General features: G+C 38.0%; 4 protein-coding genes across 4 annotated transcripts; 1 reads left to right on the forward strand and 3 right to left on the reverse strand.

The window, feature by feature from the left end:
• Positions 1 to 2,530: 2,530 nt before the first annotated feature.
• On the forward strand, positions 2,531 to 4,659 carry LOC108223631 (exocyst complex component EXO70B1). The gene has a single exon (XM_017397974.2). It carries the CDS (start codon positions 2,638 to 2,640, stop codon positions 4,510 to 4,512), a length of 1,875 nt encoding a protein of 624 aa, XP_017253463.1. The 5' UTR covers positions 2,531 to 2,637; the 3' UTR covers positions 4,513 to 4,659.
• Positions 4,660 to 6,814: 2,155 nt separating this feature from the next.
• Positions 6,815 to 8,014, reverse strand: LOC108221612 (GDSL esterase/lipase At1g58430). Its single transcript, XM_017395478.1, has 3 exons — positions 7,412 to 8,014; positions 7,075 to 7,315; positions 6,815 to 7,005 (listed from the first exon to the last, which is right to left on the reverse strand). Exons 1-3 carry the CDS (start codon positions 8,012 to 8,014, stop codon positions 6,815 to 6,817), a joined length of 1,035 nt encoding a protein of 344 aa, XP_017250967.1.
• Positions 8,015 to 11,334: 3,320 nt separating this feature from the next.
• Positions 11,335 to 13,192, reverse strand: LOC108220718 (coniferyl alcohol acyltransferase). Its single transcript, XM_017394568.2, has 2 exons — positions 12,718 to 13,192; positions 11,335 to 12,548 (listed from the first exon to the last, which is right to left on the reverse strand). Exons 1-2 carry the CDS (start codon positions 13,132 to 13,134, stop codon positions 11,586 to 11,588), a joined length of 1,380 nt encoding a protein of 459 aa, XP_017250057.1. The 5' UTR covers positions 13,135 to 13,192; the 3' UTR covers positions 11,335 to 11,585.
• Positions 13,193 to 16,384: 3,192 nt separating this feature from the next.
• LOC108221917 (NADP-dependent malic enzyme) lies at positions 16,385 to 17,768 on the reverse strand. Its single transcript, XM_064094586.1, has 4 exons — positions 17,428 to 17,768; positions 17,140 to 17,196; positions 16,905 to 17,052; positions 16,385 to 16,746 (listed from the first exon to the last, which is right to left on the reverse strand). Exons 1-3 carry the CDS (start codon positions 17,500 to 17,502, stop codon positions 16,951 to 16,953), a joined length of 234 nt encoding a protein of 77 aa, XP_063950656.1. The 5' UTR covers positions 17,503 to 17,768; the 3' UTR covers positions 16,385 to 16,746; positions 16,905 to 16,950.
• Between the last annotated feature and the right edge of the window lie 293 nt (positions 17,769 to 18,061).

The raw sequence follows: 18,061 nt of genomic DNA on the forward strand, positions 1-18,061 counted from the left end.
GAATTGGGCTAAGAGTCCTATATGAGGTATCAGGACGCGTCCTCCTGCTTATAAAGTGAGGACGCAACCGACCCTTGAAGAGACTAGTCTGAACGGAAGGGCGCAGCCCTCCGTGGCGTGACTAATCCGCCGATGTTGCGTAAAGAGGACGCGTCCTCCGAGTCACAAGGAGAGACGCGACTCTTGAGGATGTTGATGGAAGGAGAGACGCGACTCTTGATGACGTTGATGGAAGGACGCGACCGACCCTCCGTCCACCCTGTTATGACCAAAATTGGTCATGGTGTTGGAGGAGGGCGCGCCCTCTTCGGAGGTGACTGAGGGGCGCGGCCTCATGTTAAAGAAGGACATGTCTGATGTGTTGTTGGAGTGGTCGATGGGACAAGACGGCGAAGGCAAGGGCGCGCCCTCAGGGGTCGCTCCCACATGTAAACACATATTGTAAGAAGGCTCTTCCTATGGGAGAGTGTACATTCGCTGAGACAACCCTTCCGAGGGAGATGAAGACCGCCCCTCCGGGGATAGGAAGACCTACCCCTCCGGGGGATATGACGACCCCTCCGGGGGATACGACGACCCTTCCGAGGGATATGAAGACTAGTTACCAAGCTCATTTGGTAGTTATCAGGCCCATCTGATAGTTCCCGGGCTCATCCGGGCATGATCTACAATCCTCAATCCTGCTATCTGCCGAGTTAACCCTCGTGTGGGGGCTTGAGGTGATCATGACTCTTGAAGGCCCTCCGGGGTAATATGAAGGCCGATCATATGTCTGGATCATGTATTCTGGTGAGTTAGCCCTCATCGGGGGATTGAGACGATCGTGTAATTTGGCTCCTTATTTACCTTGCTTGAAGACGAAGACCTCACCGGGAGGTGAGGACGCGTCCCTACACCTCAAGGGGTTGGTCATGGCTCTCCCAGATGACTTCTCCATAAGAGTCGTGGTAGATGCTATCTCTCGTAGTGGAGATATTGTCGAATCCGTGATCTATTTGGATCAGGAGTCTGAGGTTGTCAGCCTCAAGACTAATTCTAACTGGAGTAGGACTCTGAAGGCGTTGGACGTCTAAGAGATAAGTCACCACCCCAGTGTTGGTCTTATCCCCGAGAAGCCTAGTCCTGATCAAACTAGGAGTCTTGGTTTAATAGAACTACGTATGGCTTGATCCCCTATAAATATAGGGGTACGTAGGCACATTGGGGGATCATGAGTTGAGAGCACGTGAGACCAACTCAAAACCCTAATCTCAGCCACCCCCTAAAACACACAACCACCGCACTCCGGCGACCAAAACCACCGTCATAGATCTTGATTCCGGCCATGAACCTCATCTTTGTTGATTACCAAATTCCTCTATCAACAATTCCTTATCTCATGTGCTAGATATCACACCTTCAATTTGAGATGGAATGCTCTATTCTCTCCTATTCTCAATTTCTTCACAAATCTTATCATAGCAATTTTGACACTCCCTCAAATTTTTTCCAAAACTTTCTTCCTATCGCTATTAGTTTCAAGTATTTTTACTCATTTCATTACCTTCTCCCCAACCAAACACAACATAATGGTGATAGAAATAGAATGATGGAAAGAATGAAATTATTATATATTCAACTAAATTATAGTTAAAATATCATTTGACTTCCCCTAACCAAACGCAACATATATTCTCTTTAATCCTAGCCCAAGCCTGGCGAACTACTAGTCGAGTAGCATTCGTATCTCTCGAGCAAAAGATGAGAACATTAACCTTGAGCAATCTTTATTTTGTCATATCCTACGGTATTCCTTTACCTCGACAAAACAAGCCACTTGAGGTTTGCATTCAAGTGAAAAGACTTGGTCAGATTTACAGCTAAGTTTCAAATTCAAAGGGAGTGGCTATATTTTAATACACTCCACTCCCCACCCACCTTCCAAATTTTAATACGGATTTAATTAATTAATCTTTCAATTAGTTGTTGTAAAATATTTAATAGCTAAATGGTTTCGATTTTAGCAATTATTTGAAATAGAAACAGTAACTGTACACTCTCTCTGCTGTTGTATTTAGATGGATTGACCAGAATAATAATTATTTTTGTAAGCAAATATTATCATGTTTGGTTGAGTGTTTTATTAATTAAAATTTTGATTATATATGTTATTTAAAAAAATTTCAAAAAAATATTTTTGATTATTCGATCAAAACACTTAAAAATATGTGTCAAAAATCAAAAAATAAGGAAAAAATATATAAAGTAAGTATATGTTAAAAAGATCGAATGAGATTTACACTGTAGGTTGGTTTGGAAACCTTAAAATCCTTTTTTTGGAACTTGTTTAAATTAGTGAAAATAAGGCAAGAAAAATCTAGAACTCAAAAATAGAGTGCCGATAATTTAGCTAAGAAAAGCCAAAAACTACTTTATTTTTAGTTCGCATCCGTCACTATTGTTGATTCAGATGGTTCCTCTCTGCTTCTACTTTGTTCATCACCTCCGCTTTTACTTTTTCTTTATTTCTTTATTACCCTTTTATCACTCAAACCGCGTTTGTGGGTCCCTCTCATCTCCTGTGGTTCACACATATATATAATCTAGGTACACACACCTCTACATACACTTATCTGTATCTATACATTTCTCTCGAAGATGGCGGAAAACGGTGAAGAAAAGCTCATAGCAGTAGCGCGTCACATAGCGAAGACGCTCGGCCACACGGACAACACCGCCGACGATATTCTCCAGATCTTCTCCAACTTTGATGGCAGGTTGCGCGAGAAACTGTCGGAGAAGTTGATCGACGACGACGACGTTTTGAAGAACTCGTCTTTGTCATCTCTCGATCAGAATTTGAAGTCTCTGGACCGGCGGATCTCGAGGTACTTGTCTGCGGACCGGTTGATTTGGTCGGATTCGGCTGACTCCGCCGCGTTTTTGGACGCCGTTGACGATTTGATCGCCGTGATTCGCGATTGGACGCCGATGGCGGCGGAGAAGTCGGTGGCGAGTAGTTTAGACCGAGCGGAAGATTTGTTGCAGCAGAGTATGTTTAGGCTGGAAGATGAGTTTAAATCGTTGATGGAACGAGGCGGTGAGTCGTTCGATGTGACTCGGTACTCGAACGGTGAGTCGACTGGCTTTGACTCGGATGAGGAGATTGACGATGATGAGAACGACGACGACGAGGAGATTCCGGTTGCGCATCGGATATCGGATTTTAATATCGTGATTGATGCGTTGCCGTCGGGGACGATTAATGATTTGCACGAGATTGCAAAGCGGATGGTGATTGCTGGATACGGAAAGGAGTGTTCGTATGCGTACAGTAGTTATCGGAGAGAGTTTTTGGATGAGAGTGTGAGCAGGTTAGGGTTACAGAAGTTGAGTACTGATGAGGTTCAGAAGATGCAGTGGGCAGATCTCGAGGAGGAGATTGAGAGGTGGATTAAGGCTGCGAATGTGGCGGTGAGGATACTGTTTCCGAGTGAGCGGAGGTTGTGTGATCGAGTGTTTTATGGATTCTCGAATGCGTCTGATTTGTCCTATATGGAGGTTTGTAGAGGTGGAATGACTCAGCTTCTGCAGTTTGCGGATGCAGTTGCGATTGGGAGTCGTGCACCGGAGAGGTTGTATAAGGTGTTGGATGTTTTTGAGGCGCTTAGGGACTTGATTCCGCATATTCAGATGGTGTTTGCGGATCAATATTGTTTGTTTATGTGTAACGAAGCAATTAGTATTTGGAAGAAATTGGGGGAAGCGATAAGAGGGATTTTTATGGAGTTGGAGAACTTGATTAGGCGTGATCCGGCTAAAGCTGCGGTTCCTGGTGGTGGACTTCATCCGATTACGCGATATGTGATGAATTATATAAGAGTTGCTTGCCAATCTCGACAAACGCTTGAACAGGTGTTTGAGGATGGTGTTAGTTCACCTGTGGACAGGCCTTCTTCGTCTTCATCATTGTCAGTACAAATGTCTTGGATGATGGAGTTGTTGGAGAGTAATTTGGAGGCTAAGTCGAAAATTTACAGGGATACTGCGTTGGCTTCTGTGTTTATGATGAATAACGGAAGGTACATTGTTCAGAAAGTGAAAGATAGCGAGCTGGGATCCCTTCTAGGGGACGACTGGACTAGGAAACATACTGCTAAAGTGAAGCAGTATCATGTGAATTACCAGAGAAGTTCGTGGAGTAAGGTTCTGCAAGTGTTGAAATTGGATAATAATTCGTCGTCTCCTACAGTTGAGTTGAGGGCAATGAAAGAGAAGATTAAGCTATTCAATAACCAGTTTGATGAGATATGCAAAATTCAATCCAATTGGGTGATATTCGACGAGCAGCTGAAGCAGGAATTGAGGATTTCAGTATTCAGTAACTTGTCAATGGCATACCGCAGCTTCCTAGGGAGAGTACAGAGTGTTCCGGACACTGGGAGGCAAATGGAGAGACATATCAAGTACACTGTGGAGGATCTCGAGTCTAAGATCAATGAGTTGTTTAGAGGGAATGGTAGAAGGAAGTGAAATATAGAAGACGGGAAGAATCAAGTAAACAGCCTGTTGGTGAATTATCTGTTGTTATATTATGATATTGTATTGCTGTAACATTTGTTGTTAGTGTAGCAGTATTATGTAAAATTTTGTTGTATGTTAATGTGATATTCGCTCATATTTGTGGTGTTGTGCTTGTTGCTAGTTTTTCTTACGTTTTAGTTACAACTGGTACTGTGACTGTGAATCTGTGATTTTGGGCGGAGGATGGTTCAGTTTTGGTGAAATCAGAACCGAAATCATTAGAAATGAATAACCGCACCTGTAACTGAAATGTTTTGGTTTCGATTTCAGTAAAGATCAACAGAAAATAAAAATAAATACGCATAATTCCCAGTTTCGATTTCAAGTGACAGAATATAAACAAAATTAGCAATTGAATTTTCTATGGCGTGCCCCCGGCACACAATACTTGCTAACTCTCATAATGATACTAACTTTTCATTGGTGGATGAATATTAAATGTTGATGATCCCTCTGCATTCACACTTATTCCATCAATCATATTAAGTCATTTTTACGAGAGTTGATGCTTAACATGTGCCCATGCGCACACACTAGAAAAATCGTTAACAAATACTGTATTTATAACTTCAATAAAAAAAATTCGATGTGATGAACATTTGACAGCGTGAGCACAGGGAAGTTCATTTTGAGTTGTAATATGCGTGAACATACAGTAAACCAGCAAGTGTTCACAGAAAATCGACTGGCTCTAATTAAAGTTACTATCTTACTCACGGTTTGCAGTTAGGGTTAAAAATGAGGTGGGGAAAACGGGGAACCCGCACCAACCCGCCCCGAATGGGGCAGATCCGCCCCGCTACTATGGGGATGAGGTAGTGACGGGGAATGATTTTCTGTCCCGCCAAAATATGAGGCAAGTATGGTATTTGTTGAATCCCCGCCGGGATTCCCCGCCCCGCATATATTTAATATATTTAATATTATTATTTTATAATACACAAAACTATAATTTTACGGTGTATAACATGTCCCTTTGATTTCTATTATATTTAGTTTTTTGCTTTTAATATACATGTCTCGTATATTTTTATTGAATTCTGAAGAAAAAATTACTAAATTTTAAAGTAATTATTTAAAGTGTAATATTATAGCAGCGGGGCGGGCCGGGGCGAAATTATATTAAATCCCCGATGGGGCGGAGATGGGGATTAAAAATAAATCCCCGCGGCGAATGGGGCGGGGACGAGGCAGGAAAAAATGAAAAATATATATGGGGCGGGGCGGGGCTGGAAAATGAAGTCCCCGCCCCATTCATAACCCTATTTGTAGTTTGTACTTGGCCAACCCCTTATATACAGCGGTCAATTAGAACTAAAAATTTTAAAAAAATAAATATTTTAAATTCTCAACTAATCATAGATCACAATCTTAAACCCAACCAAACTAACTCAAAAGAGATATTGTATTTTATCAACAATAATGACTAAAATATAAATTTAATAACTTTGATAATCATAATTAATATGGATATTAGTGAGAGTATTTATGATTGGATTTCTTATTCAATATATATCTCTTCTTTATATAATATCAGCATGAGCTTGGATATTACATAAATATATATAGATATCTTATATTATTTAATATAACTAGAGCTTGGATATTATATCTATCAGATTAAGTTGGTACAAACTTTCAAGTTGAATTTTATCAATTTTTTTAAAATGCATATTTTTATTTTTTTTGCAGAAACAATTTTTATAATATAATTTGTTACATTAAGTTGCTCTTAACTTATTCTTTAGAAATAAAGGCTTATCTTTATTAAAAAAAAATTATATAAAGTTCTATTTTTTCCCGAAATAAATCTTTATTTTTTTCCTCCACAATTAATATTAGACACCTATTTAATATTTATATCCAATAAAATTATAAAATATGTATTTTTTAAAAAATAAACAGAGGGCTAAATTTATGTGGCCAAAGAGGCTCTTAGTAAGACCATAAAAGTGTTCTGGACCAAGCAACTTATAAGTTGAAACACTGTTTAGTGTTTATGAATGGCAGATTAGTTCTCTGCATATGTGCTTCTTGTCTGTGAATGTCCTGTAATTATTTTCACAAAAACAAAACCCAAGTTGTAGCCATTAAAACAAGAATCGCCACAATGACATTCAGCACTTTGTGAATTAGTGATCAATGGATCTGCAGTACATATACTAAAAGAAAAATATTCCAAGCTTACGCCTAATCAAATACATTGAACTATTGAACAACATATTAATAGATGAATCATGGTGCAGGGAGATTAATGAAATTGCGGAAGAACATTGCGGATAAGATAATCAGACATGTAGCGATACACGGTCTCAGTAGGATGAACTGCATCCCAGAAAAAATGATTCGATGGATTCGAACACCTTGGCACTAAGGAATTGCAGGCTGGCCCCATTGCTAGAATCCCATCTCCGCAGCAAGTTCCAAATGGTAACAAAATACCTGCAACATTCATGTTTAATTACGACAAATAAATTTGCAGTAAAATGTATAATGGCACGAAGAATGTACCATGGAAGAATGGATTGAGGGCTAATTCCTTCATGGGGGTGAAAATATCAGCATAAACAAGTCTGCTTCCAGGCAGAGAGGATTGTAATTGCTTTAACATTGCCTGGAGCTTTCTGTTATACACATTGGGGTCTGAATTTTCGAGACTCAAGCATCCGAGCAGCCCTGCAATCTGCAGGGGATTACAGACGGGAGGAAGTCCCGCTATAGCCATCTTCCGGCATCCTTCTGCATATAATGCCTGCAAATTATTGGATAAATAAATCACGATTTTTGTTTGGAAAAAAAGTACTCGTTAAAAATGTGTAACCGATAGACGAAACTAAAAGAAACTGACCTTGATAAATTTTTCGATGTTACCTATCAGGAAGTCCTGGTATTGGTCCGTGGATCCGTGAATTGTCAATGGATTCGCGTAATAATTAAGGACCATGTCATTACTTCCTGAAGTCGAAAACACCAGAGACTTGGCAAGAATCTCTGCAGCCCGAGGTTTTCCCACGAGTCTAATAAGCCTCTCCTTGTACGCCTTGAAATAATGTTGGTACTGTTGTGTCACTGGAATAACCTGTGTCAAACTGGTGGTATCATCGTACCCTGCCCCAGCAGACGCGAAACAAACACCTGTAAGGAGCTGAGACTCGGGCAAGTCCGGGGCCAGGAAAGGAGGAACGGTCTCTTTTAGGCCTAATGCTTCAGCCAGAAAATCCGACATGAGTTTGCCATCAGAGAATCTCCCTGTGGGAGTGCCACCAGGAAATGATACACCGTATGGTTTATGATTTGCTCTGAAGAAAGAAGGAATGTAGTTGTTATTTCCTGTGTCTAGTAAAGAATCACCGAAGATGAGAATCGAGGAGAAATTCGAAGCATTGCATGTCAAGAAAACGTTGGAAAGGTGCACTAAAGAGAAAAGAAACAAGAGAATTGAAGGAGCCATGCGAGCTACAGGCGTTTGTTTTTGTGATTAATTTGTGAATACTTGTTGTCTTCAGAGCTCATATATGAATGATGAATCCCTTTGTATCGAGGAGATTTCTATTGACCGATACAGAATGAAACGTTTTAATAAATTCGGTTGATAATATATCTGTATCGATGGATTTGCGCATTGTTACCTCATCATTACTTGGATTTCTACATTAATTAAACAAAATCTCTTAAAAGCAGTATTTTATTAGAAAAAGACAAAAGGTTGACACTAACCATATACAAAGACAACATTGTAGCTTTAATACTCCTGCAAAGTTATGATATCATTTATATGGACTTTCCAAACACTATTCATTCATACTCTTAACTTGAAATTTGAGGAGAATAAGGGAAAAAATTGCCTCTTTAATTGACTAAGAGCATCTCCAATGGTGCTCTTAACTTCTTCTCTAAAAAATAATATAATATATGGCTCCTAGTAAGTTAATACATTGAATATCGTGACGACTCCAACCATGCTCTTTATACTTGCTCTTAACTCATATTTTATTATTATTTGAGAGAAAAGTTGGAGAGAGAATAAGAGAAAAGTGGATAAAAAGAAAAGTATGTGATTATTTTATTCAATAAAAATTAGTTAGGAGCACCTAGATGCTTTTTAAAAGAAAGGAGAGAGAGCAAGCTCTTAAATTTTTAAAGAGCTACTAGGAGCCCATTGGAGCTCTAATTTCTCATATCCTCTTAAATTTTGGAGTTAGGAGCTTGTTTGAGGAGCCCATTGGAGATGCTCTAAGAGCATATCCAATGGGCTTTTCAAACAAGCTCTTAACTCTAAATTTTAGAAGGATATGGAAAATTAGAGCTCCAATGGGCTCCTAGCAACTCTTTAAAAATTAAAGAGCTTCCTCTCTCTCCTTTTTTTAAAGAGCATCTAGGTGCTCCTAACATATTTACATTGAATAAAATAATTATTTCCTTCTATTTCTATTCAGTTCTGTCTAATTCTCTCTCCCACTTTTATCTCAAATAATAATAAAATATGAGTTGAGAGCAAGTATAAAAAGTGTGGTTGGAGTTGTCACGATATTCAATGTATTAACTTACTAGGAGTCACATATTATATTATTTTTTAAAAGAGGATTTTGGAGCACCATTGGAGATGCTCTAATTTAAAGGAGGATTTAAGAGCCTCTTATTTCTCTCTTCTCCCTCCTCTCTCCTCAAAGTTAAGAGCCACCCCTTAACTTATTTTTTCACTTTAAAAAATTTCTTCCCTCCAATTCACCTCCACTTAACTTTATTATAATGGAGCTCACTATAAATAAATATGAAATAGAGAAAAGATATAGAATGTATTTTTAGAATTTATACTCTTAACTCCGTATCAAATTGCTGAGAACCCCATTCTAAAAGCTGCATAGATTGTGTTTATTCTCGTATATTTAGTTTGGGCCTCCCTATTCCAGCCCAAACATGAACCTATTAGCCTGCTGTACATCAAAACGGCAGATATCAAGTTAGCCCATCCAATCCAACCCAAGACTGCCACACGGTTTCGATTTTCTATTATCACACTGTGACGTAAACTTGAGTTGCGGTACGTCATATATTTTAAAAGAGTGATTGACACTTTGCACCCCTTATGTTTAGGCGCTTTTTCGATTTGGTCTCAAACAATTTTTTTTGGCAGTATGTACCCTAAAGTTTGAAAAGCGCTTCGCTTTGCACCCCTTTGACCACTCTCCGTTTAATTGACCGTTAAAGTTAACAGATGTGGGGTTTTCACTTTGCACCCCACAATTTTAATTTTTTTTCATGAGTATTTTGAAATATTTTTTTTCAAAATATTTTAGCGAGTATTATTAATAATAATCTTGATGTTATGAAAGTTGAACAAAAATGGCTAGATGGCCCTGCATAGACAGAAACTAGATCTTTTGAAATATATTAAACAAAGGAAAAGTTGTAATTGAAAACCTTTTTTTTTTAAAGCAGAATAGATATTATATATATTATGTCTCAAAATTTCTTACAACTTGACAGGATAGCATCGCTAAGGCATACTTACTAGACTTGCAGAGCAAAAACAAAGAAAACCTGAGACATAAACCCTATTGGAATACTACAACACCCTGGTTACTTAGATATGCATGCACCAATGGCTCCTACTAAACACCGCATGCGCACTACGACCTAAAACATTGTACTATAACTGATTATTATTCTAATGCTCCAAGAAAGCATAGTTCCGTAACTTAATTATTAATCATAACTGATTATACTGAATATTAATTGGTATGTCAAAGTTATACGCCTAATTAAGCAATGTAACACTCAATTGTACGGGTACATGATAATTGTTAACTAGAAATGAGAGCGAGGTAAGAGCCTGAAATGCACACACAATCAGAGCATGAGAAGGAGATGGTTTATCTGAGCTATGTGACCTCTTCTGCAGGGACAAAATTGTCTGAGCCAGTGGACTCGAGGAAGGACTGAATGTGTTGATCAGTTAAGTCTTTTTTGGACGAGAAGTGTACAGAGTGTTTGGGCAGAGGAGGTAGGAAAACCTCACAGATGTTGGCTAAAGTTTGGAGATCATGTGAGGGGAAGCATAGGCATTAAGTATAACAATCATTGGCATTCTCAATTTCATGATCTTTAAAATATTTCAAAATACTCATGAAAAGAAATATTAGTAAGGTTATTATTACTAATATTCAAAATACTAATATTTCATATTATTAATTTATTATTACTATTATTTCAAAATACTCATGAAAAAAAAATTAAAACTATGGGGTGCAAAGTGAAAACCCCACATCTGTTAACTTTAACGGTCAATTAAACAGAAAGTGGTCAAAGGGGTGCAAAGCGAAGCGCTTTTCAAACTTTAGGGTGCGTACTGCCAAAAAAAATTGTTTGAGACCAAATCGAAAAAACGCCTAAACATAAGGGGTGCAAAGTGTCAATCACTCATTTTAAAATTGTTATAAAGTAAACTTCTTTAGAAATTCCGCCTTGAACACATTTTCTAAATGAATCAAGTTTTTATTTTGCTAGGACCATAGCTATAAAGGCTGTTTTTTTTATGAATCTCAATGAACTGTAGTGTCACTGTTGACGAGTCTATGATTGAATAATGGCATTACATGTTGTCATGGAACCATGCTCCCAGTAGAGAGACTTATGATTGACAATCTTTTTGGTGCCAGTTTGTTTTCGTGTTCTGTAGTAACTTGTAAATTAGTCCTCGCCAATTACAAAAGCCTAATACATGTTTCTACATCACACCATCTTTTAGTTACACCAAAAAGTCTAATACAGTGATCACAAGAAAAAAGTATTTGATGCATCGATTATCTTCAACAAGCATTCCTCAGCTCGTTTTGCAATAACAAAGCGGAGAAAATCTACATCTGAACATCAATTTGATATTTATATCTGATTACGTGAGAGTCTGAGACCTTGGCTTAATATTGTACACAGCATACATTAAACATATTTGATTATATTTTACATACCAGAACCGAAATGTAAATTACACATAACATACGAAATCAGGAATAGTGGTTGAATTATTTAACAAATGGTTTGAAGATGTTAGGTGCATCTCTCTCGATGAAATCAAGGTGACTCGGCGAGAGATGCATGAACACAATCCAATCCCCATCATTCGCAGCACTCGGCATCGGCATAACATATCCGGTATATCCTCCCCAAGGAAAATAATACGACCCGAAACAAGGCCGCCCCCATCCAAACTCCATCTGGCTCACCGGAAACCGCTGGCCAGACGAGACCACAACCGCCGCCTCCTCGGCCTCATTGGGGATGCACGAGTAAACCTTGCACATCGCTTGCTGGGGACGCTGCTTCTCCACCCAATCCACCAGGCCCCTGAAGTGCTCCTCATTTGCGGCGCTCTCCACGCATGCATGCACCTTGTTGGCGATCGCGGAGAGTGGCAGGGACTTGAGCTCACCCACGGTGGATTCACTATAGGGGACTGAGAGCACGTTCCCGAAATACTCATCGAAGGAGATCTTCGTGTCGGTTGTGGAAGAATCGGTTAAGCAGTTTCGTCCGTTTACCACGATTCCGAGTTTGCATTTCTTTTTGTTGTGTTTGGCGGATTTGGCGAGTAACTTCCAGAGCAAGGCAGTGAAGGACTCGAGTTTGGTGCGTTTGGGTCCGGCTAGGGACTGGAGACGCTGGATGTGGTAGGCGCTGATCTGATATATGCGGCTCTGGAGATGGAACAGTGGCGGGGAATTAGATGGGGGTGCGGCGTTTTTGATGAGGATGTACATGTCGTCGATGGCGGGGTCATGGTGGCTGGGCTTTCGGGGAGTTAGTAATGAGCGCCGGAAGCATGGGGTGTATTTGTTTACCATGGCTTTGTCTGAGATGTTTAGGGGGCAGATGGATCTGGTTATATCTGCCCATGCAACTAAAAACTTGTTGATTGAGTGTGCGTCGGCTGCTCTATGATCAAAGGTGCACCCTATCACCAATCCACCACACTTAGTCTCCGTCACCTGAACAATCTCACAAAATTCATCGAGAACGTAGTGATTTTTGTGGGAAAAATATGACTTGTCAATTGTAATACAAAATCACTTTTAAGTCTTATCAGCTAGTTCCGCCCCTGAATAAAAAATATTTTATGCATCTGTTTTAAAAGAGTAAGATATACGGAGATCATACCTGTACGGAAAGAACGCCATGTTTCTTGATGGGAACGAAATTGCCGTGAATAGAGGCGTCTGGAGTGTAGAGATCAAGGTGCTGTAGATCGATATCCGCAAAAGCATGGACAAAATCCACACCACGGTTGTTGCAAAACAAGGCAGGTTCACCTTGACTATTCATAACCACTTCTCCCGCAAGTGGATAGAAGGGAACCAATGCTTGACCCAGGCCTCTCTTTAGCATGCTAATCTTCGTCTCGTTGTTAATATTTTCGCTGCCCTTGTCATAGCAGAGGAAGATTCCGACGTCCAATGGTGGCAGCAGCAAATCAAGATTCGACATTGCCAGGCGACTCTCGGCCACCGGCAACACGGCCACCACAACTTCTGTCCTCTTCACTACCACCGCAACTCCTCCTTCACAAGAACCCATAGCTTCCCAAACACTTCTAACTTGTTTGATGATAGCTAGCGCATCTATGCATGAAGGCTAAAGACAGTCTTTTATAGTCCACCTATGTGGAAAAGTTTGCACAAGTCACAAACAAGTCATATAATATCAACAGTAGTTTAAAGTGAGAACATTAGCTTCTTTTTAAGTCGGTTTCTACTTTTTTTAACTTGTAAGTACCCGGAATGCTAGTTTTTGTTTGAGAACTTCTACTTCTATGTCAAATAATTTACTTCTCACTTATAATCCACTTATTTACTTAAACAATAAGAGCACTTTGTTTTAATCTTACCCAAACGGCTCCATACGATTCATCTCAAATCGTAAGAGATTTTTTTTTCCATAAATTAAAGATTTTGAATCAAATATAATGGATAGTATATATGTTGTAAGAATTAATCTAATTTTCTTAATAAATAGGAAATTTTTAGAAAATCGGATATAATAATAATAACAGTATAGAATGACTATTTTTATCCTTCCAATCATTTTTAAAATTATGATAAAATGATTTTTGTTTCTTGTGAAGTTCTGAATGTAGATTGATGTTATATTGTTATAGATAAAATAGAGTAGCTTCTTATATAGACTGCAGTGACACTACTAGAATTTAGTTAATAGACATCGGTTTTTGGCCGATGTCTTTGTGCATCAGCCTCCGATGTCTAGGTCGGCGATGTTAAAGGTCCTATACAAAGACATCGGCCAAAAACTAATGTCTCTGTGACTTTTATCATCGTTTTTTAGCTTAAACACTGATGTCTATCAGCCATTTTTATGGTTAAACTACATGATTTAACTGTGCATAATGTAATATTATCTCTATAACACTAATTTAAACATGCGACTCGTAAGGGATTAGATGACATAGACATCGTTTCCTTACAGGTTCCGTTGTCGTAGGCTCTTTTATACATCGGTTATTTGTAATGAACGATGTATATGATGATAATAACATCGATTTCTTAAAATTTATGTTGTCTTTGTACGTTTTATACATCAATTTTTTTGTAAAAACCAATGTATATGTTATAAATAACATCAGTTCTTACATAAGAAGTAATGTTAAAGTTGACTTTTACAACAGTTTTTATTTTAATAAATATTGTCTAAGGTGTTTTTGACATCGTTTTTGAAATAAAATATGATGTATATTTTGATTTTAAACATTATTTTTCATTCATATGAATCAATTTTTTGAAAGTCCTAATTAAAAAAAATGAAAGGAAATTAAAGAACCCAAAATACTATCCACATTCATTCATAGAAATCGCAAAATCAATATCCAACATTCAACCATATACAACCAATATACCAAAGGCCAAACTACCAAAATCTAAAGTCATCGAAAAGCTCCCAACTAAAATAATTCCATCAGCAAAATCACAACCAAACAATATTGCAACCAGTTGTTAACTAAATTTGCTATCAAATCCGTGCTCAATTAAGAAAATACTATAACATAGATCATATAACTCACTTTGCTCCATGTAAGAGTGGGACTGTGATTTACAAACGCACCGATATTGGAATCAAAGGTTGCTGTGGTTTCAAGACCTTGTATGTTGGATCTATGACCAAGTTCTGTTTGTGCATAGCAGCCCATAATATATTTCCTGCGCAAGCGGCAACCAGTTCATGCCATGCCACACAACATTAATCTGATCAACATCAATAGCGCCAACTTCATGGTGCTTCCAACCTTCTAGAAAATGAACTCCTCCTCCGGCGTGGCAAGCATGGACAGCCCCCCTTTCTAGTGTGCACTACACCACATTGAAAAAGAAACCGTTACACATTTATATTTGCAGAAGACTAAAATAGTGAGATGTTTTCTTAAATTAATGAGATGTTTCGACTTTAATTGTGCTCCTATTAAATTTGAAATTAAAACGAGGCTTCAAATGCTGCAATAACACAAACAGAATTGGGTTATCTTTTACCAGTATTATTAGACTGAGAAACGATTTATAAATCATTTCCAGGCTTACTATAACATTGTCCAGAGGTGGCTTCTCTGCTTTTATTGCCTGGACATTCAGTATGGTCTCCTCTACAACCCTGTAACCTGTGCACACTACTACACCAACTAGGTCTGAGGTCATATCTGTTCCAGCTAATTCAGCAGTCAGATATACATCACCTTTTTTTAACTCTCTGGTCAGAAACTGAATAAGCACAAGTTCTTATTTTTGATTCACCGAGTATGTAAAACCAACAAACACACACACACACAAACACACACACACACACACACACTATATGGGAGAAATTAGCCAGAAACATTCAAATGGAAAAATTTGTGAAAAACAAACACACACTGTTCAGAGGAATACACCAGAGAGAGTTGAATATAAAGAAAAAGAAAAAAATCATAGCACATCCTCACTCCTCAGGAAGCTTACAAGAGTACTACTTTCTGAGCTTCTACCAACAGCTAGTGGAAAAAGAAAATATCAATGTCTTTAGCAACTAATCAGGCGAGATAGCAATTAGTGCCTCTTTCTCGTGGCCTCATTGGGAAAGTGATTATAATTGTATAATTCATTTAAATTATTTGTTTAGTAAGGGTAGAGAACACCGCATAACTTGCAATATTCATTATTCACTATGAAGAGAACCTAATTTCCCTCTTTGCACTGGTGAGTACAGGGAGATGAAAGAATTGAGTTCACTGGTGAGTACAAGGAGATGAAAGAATTGAGTTCAGACACATTTAGAAGTAAGAACTTATCAACCAAATACTTTTTTTTAAGAAAACAAAAGCGCAAGAAGAGAAAGTACTAATATTAGTTGCTGAAGTACTGCTATTAATATTAATTAAGCAATACGAACAATCCAACAGTCAAGTCACGACAAGAAAGCATACCAAAATAATGGATGTGCAGGAAAATCATGAACTAACGGCATCCATGAGAAACTATCAAAATCAAGATACATGCTAAAGAGGCATAGAACAGAGCAACTTTTCTCCTCTGATGATCTTCTCTGGCTTCAATGTATGCTGAATTTGTAATCTGTTGCCCAATTAGGATACATACTTGAAGAAACATGAAAAGAGGAGCAGCCCAAGCAGCACACCCTGCATTAAAAAAAATTATTAGAAACATCACCAACTAGTCACAAGTCAAATTATACAATTACGGTTTAGGTTTCCATATACAACAGATTATTAATTTTGTTTATATCCGGAGATTTATATAATAGAAGTACCTGAATATTAGTGCTTATCTCATTCCTTTCTATTCCGGAATGAATAGAATTCGATTCTGATGATACCAGGTATCCATAAATCTGTTCATAAATGGCATTAACCTTAATTAAATAATCTAGATTAAGTACGCAACTAAAATTAGCATTCACGGGAGAAAGTCAGCAACTAACTTTCAGCTTCTTTATATCTTTTACGAGTGCTCTTGAAACACCACTCCTGTTTCCCATCTAGGCTTACTGAATTACTACTACCGCCAGATGATGTCAGACCTTGAATTGAGAGGCACTTATAGCAATTCTTCTAACAGCAAGAACTAATTCCGCATAACTAGACAAAATCCAATCATACTACCCAGTTTCCGCTTAATTTTCTCTTACATACTATCACCAAAAACATGAAGACAATCACAATCCAGGCGTATTACACATAAAAACAAGATATATGGACATCGAGCACAACATCAGTAACTACCACAATGAGACAAGGACATATAAATATACAAAGCAAACTAGTTAATATACAATCAGGCACAACAAACCTTGGACTAGCAACAACAAGAGATTCTTTTTCATCGACCTTCAACCTTATTTTTGGCAAGCATCGCCAACAGTTGGAGTGTAGACAACAGGGAGAAGTTCCTCCATATTATCAATAAAAATCTTGTAAAATAGCCTCTCGTTCCTCTCCTGGAACACAAACATAAAACAAAAATAATAAAAAATACAGTATGTACATTCAATCCATTTTTAGAACAAAAATAGTCGAAAGGGTACCTGTAGTTCCATCATAGCTATATATCGATGTAGTAGAACTTCATAACTGCGCAGTTTCTACATCAAACAAAACAAGTAATCAAACCAAAATCGACATACATATAAACAAAATCATGTTCGAACCTAGACAAACCAGGTATATATATAAACAAATCAAACCAAAACAAGAAACTAATTAACAAAAACACAAAACAAAAATCAACAGAATCACGATAGAGCAAGAGCTAGAGAGCAACAAAACTGAATAGCAAGAACAAGAACAAAAGAAGAAGAGAGCTAATTAATTACCTGAAGAGCAAGAATGGCAACTGCAAGAAAAATACTAATTAGGGCTTGGACTTTGAGAACTGAAGAGAGCAGCATAGGGCTTCGAGTTAGAGATTAGGCTTTCAGAGCTTTATCAGCTTTGATTAAGGTTTCAATAGCTTCGATTAGGGTTTCACCAGTTTCAATTAGGGTCGGAAGACTTTCGATTCTGAGAAACGAGAGAAAAACGGGGAGAGAGAAATGAGGGAGACTTTTAATTTGAAGTAATATTTGTTTGAATATTGAGTGAGAGTGTGTTTATTTTGTTTGATTTTGGGGTTAAAAGAATTGGGGGGAATGAAAATTTGACTAAGGGGGAAATATACGTGAAATATTTGGGGAGGGGATAAAACTGGGGTTGCCGCGCGCTTTTTGTTTTCAATTAAAAGAAGATAGACATCGGTTCTTATATTAACTAATGTCAAAAATATCATAGACATCGATTAATTATCAACCGATGTTAATACACTCTTTTACATCGTGGCCAAAGTCGACCGATGTCTATACCCTGATGTCTATTCTACTTTTTCTAGTAGTGTGATGTGTGTCATCTTTTTTTGTCAAAAACGATTACTGCAAGTTACATAATCGTATACGCATTAACAGAAAATTTTTG

The sequence above is a fragment of the Daucus carota genome, chromosome 5 (assembly GCF_001625215.2).
Source record: "Daucus carota subsp. sativus chromosome 5, DH1 v3.0, whole genome shotgun sequence".
Classification (NCBI taxonomy): Eukaryota; Viridiplantae; Streptophyta; class Magnoliopsida; order Apiales; family Apiaceae; genus Daucus; species Daucus carota.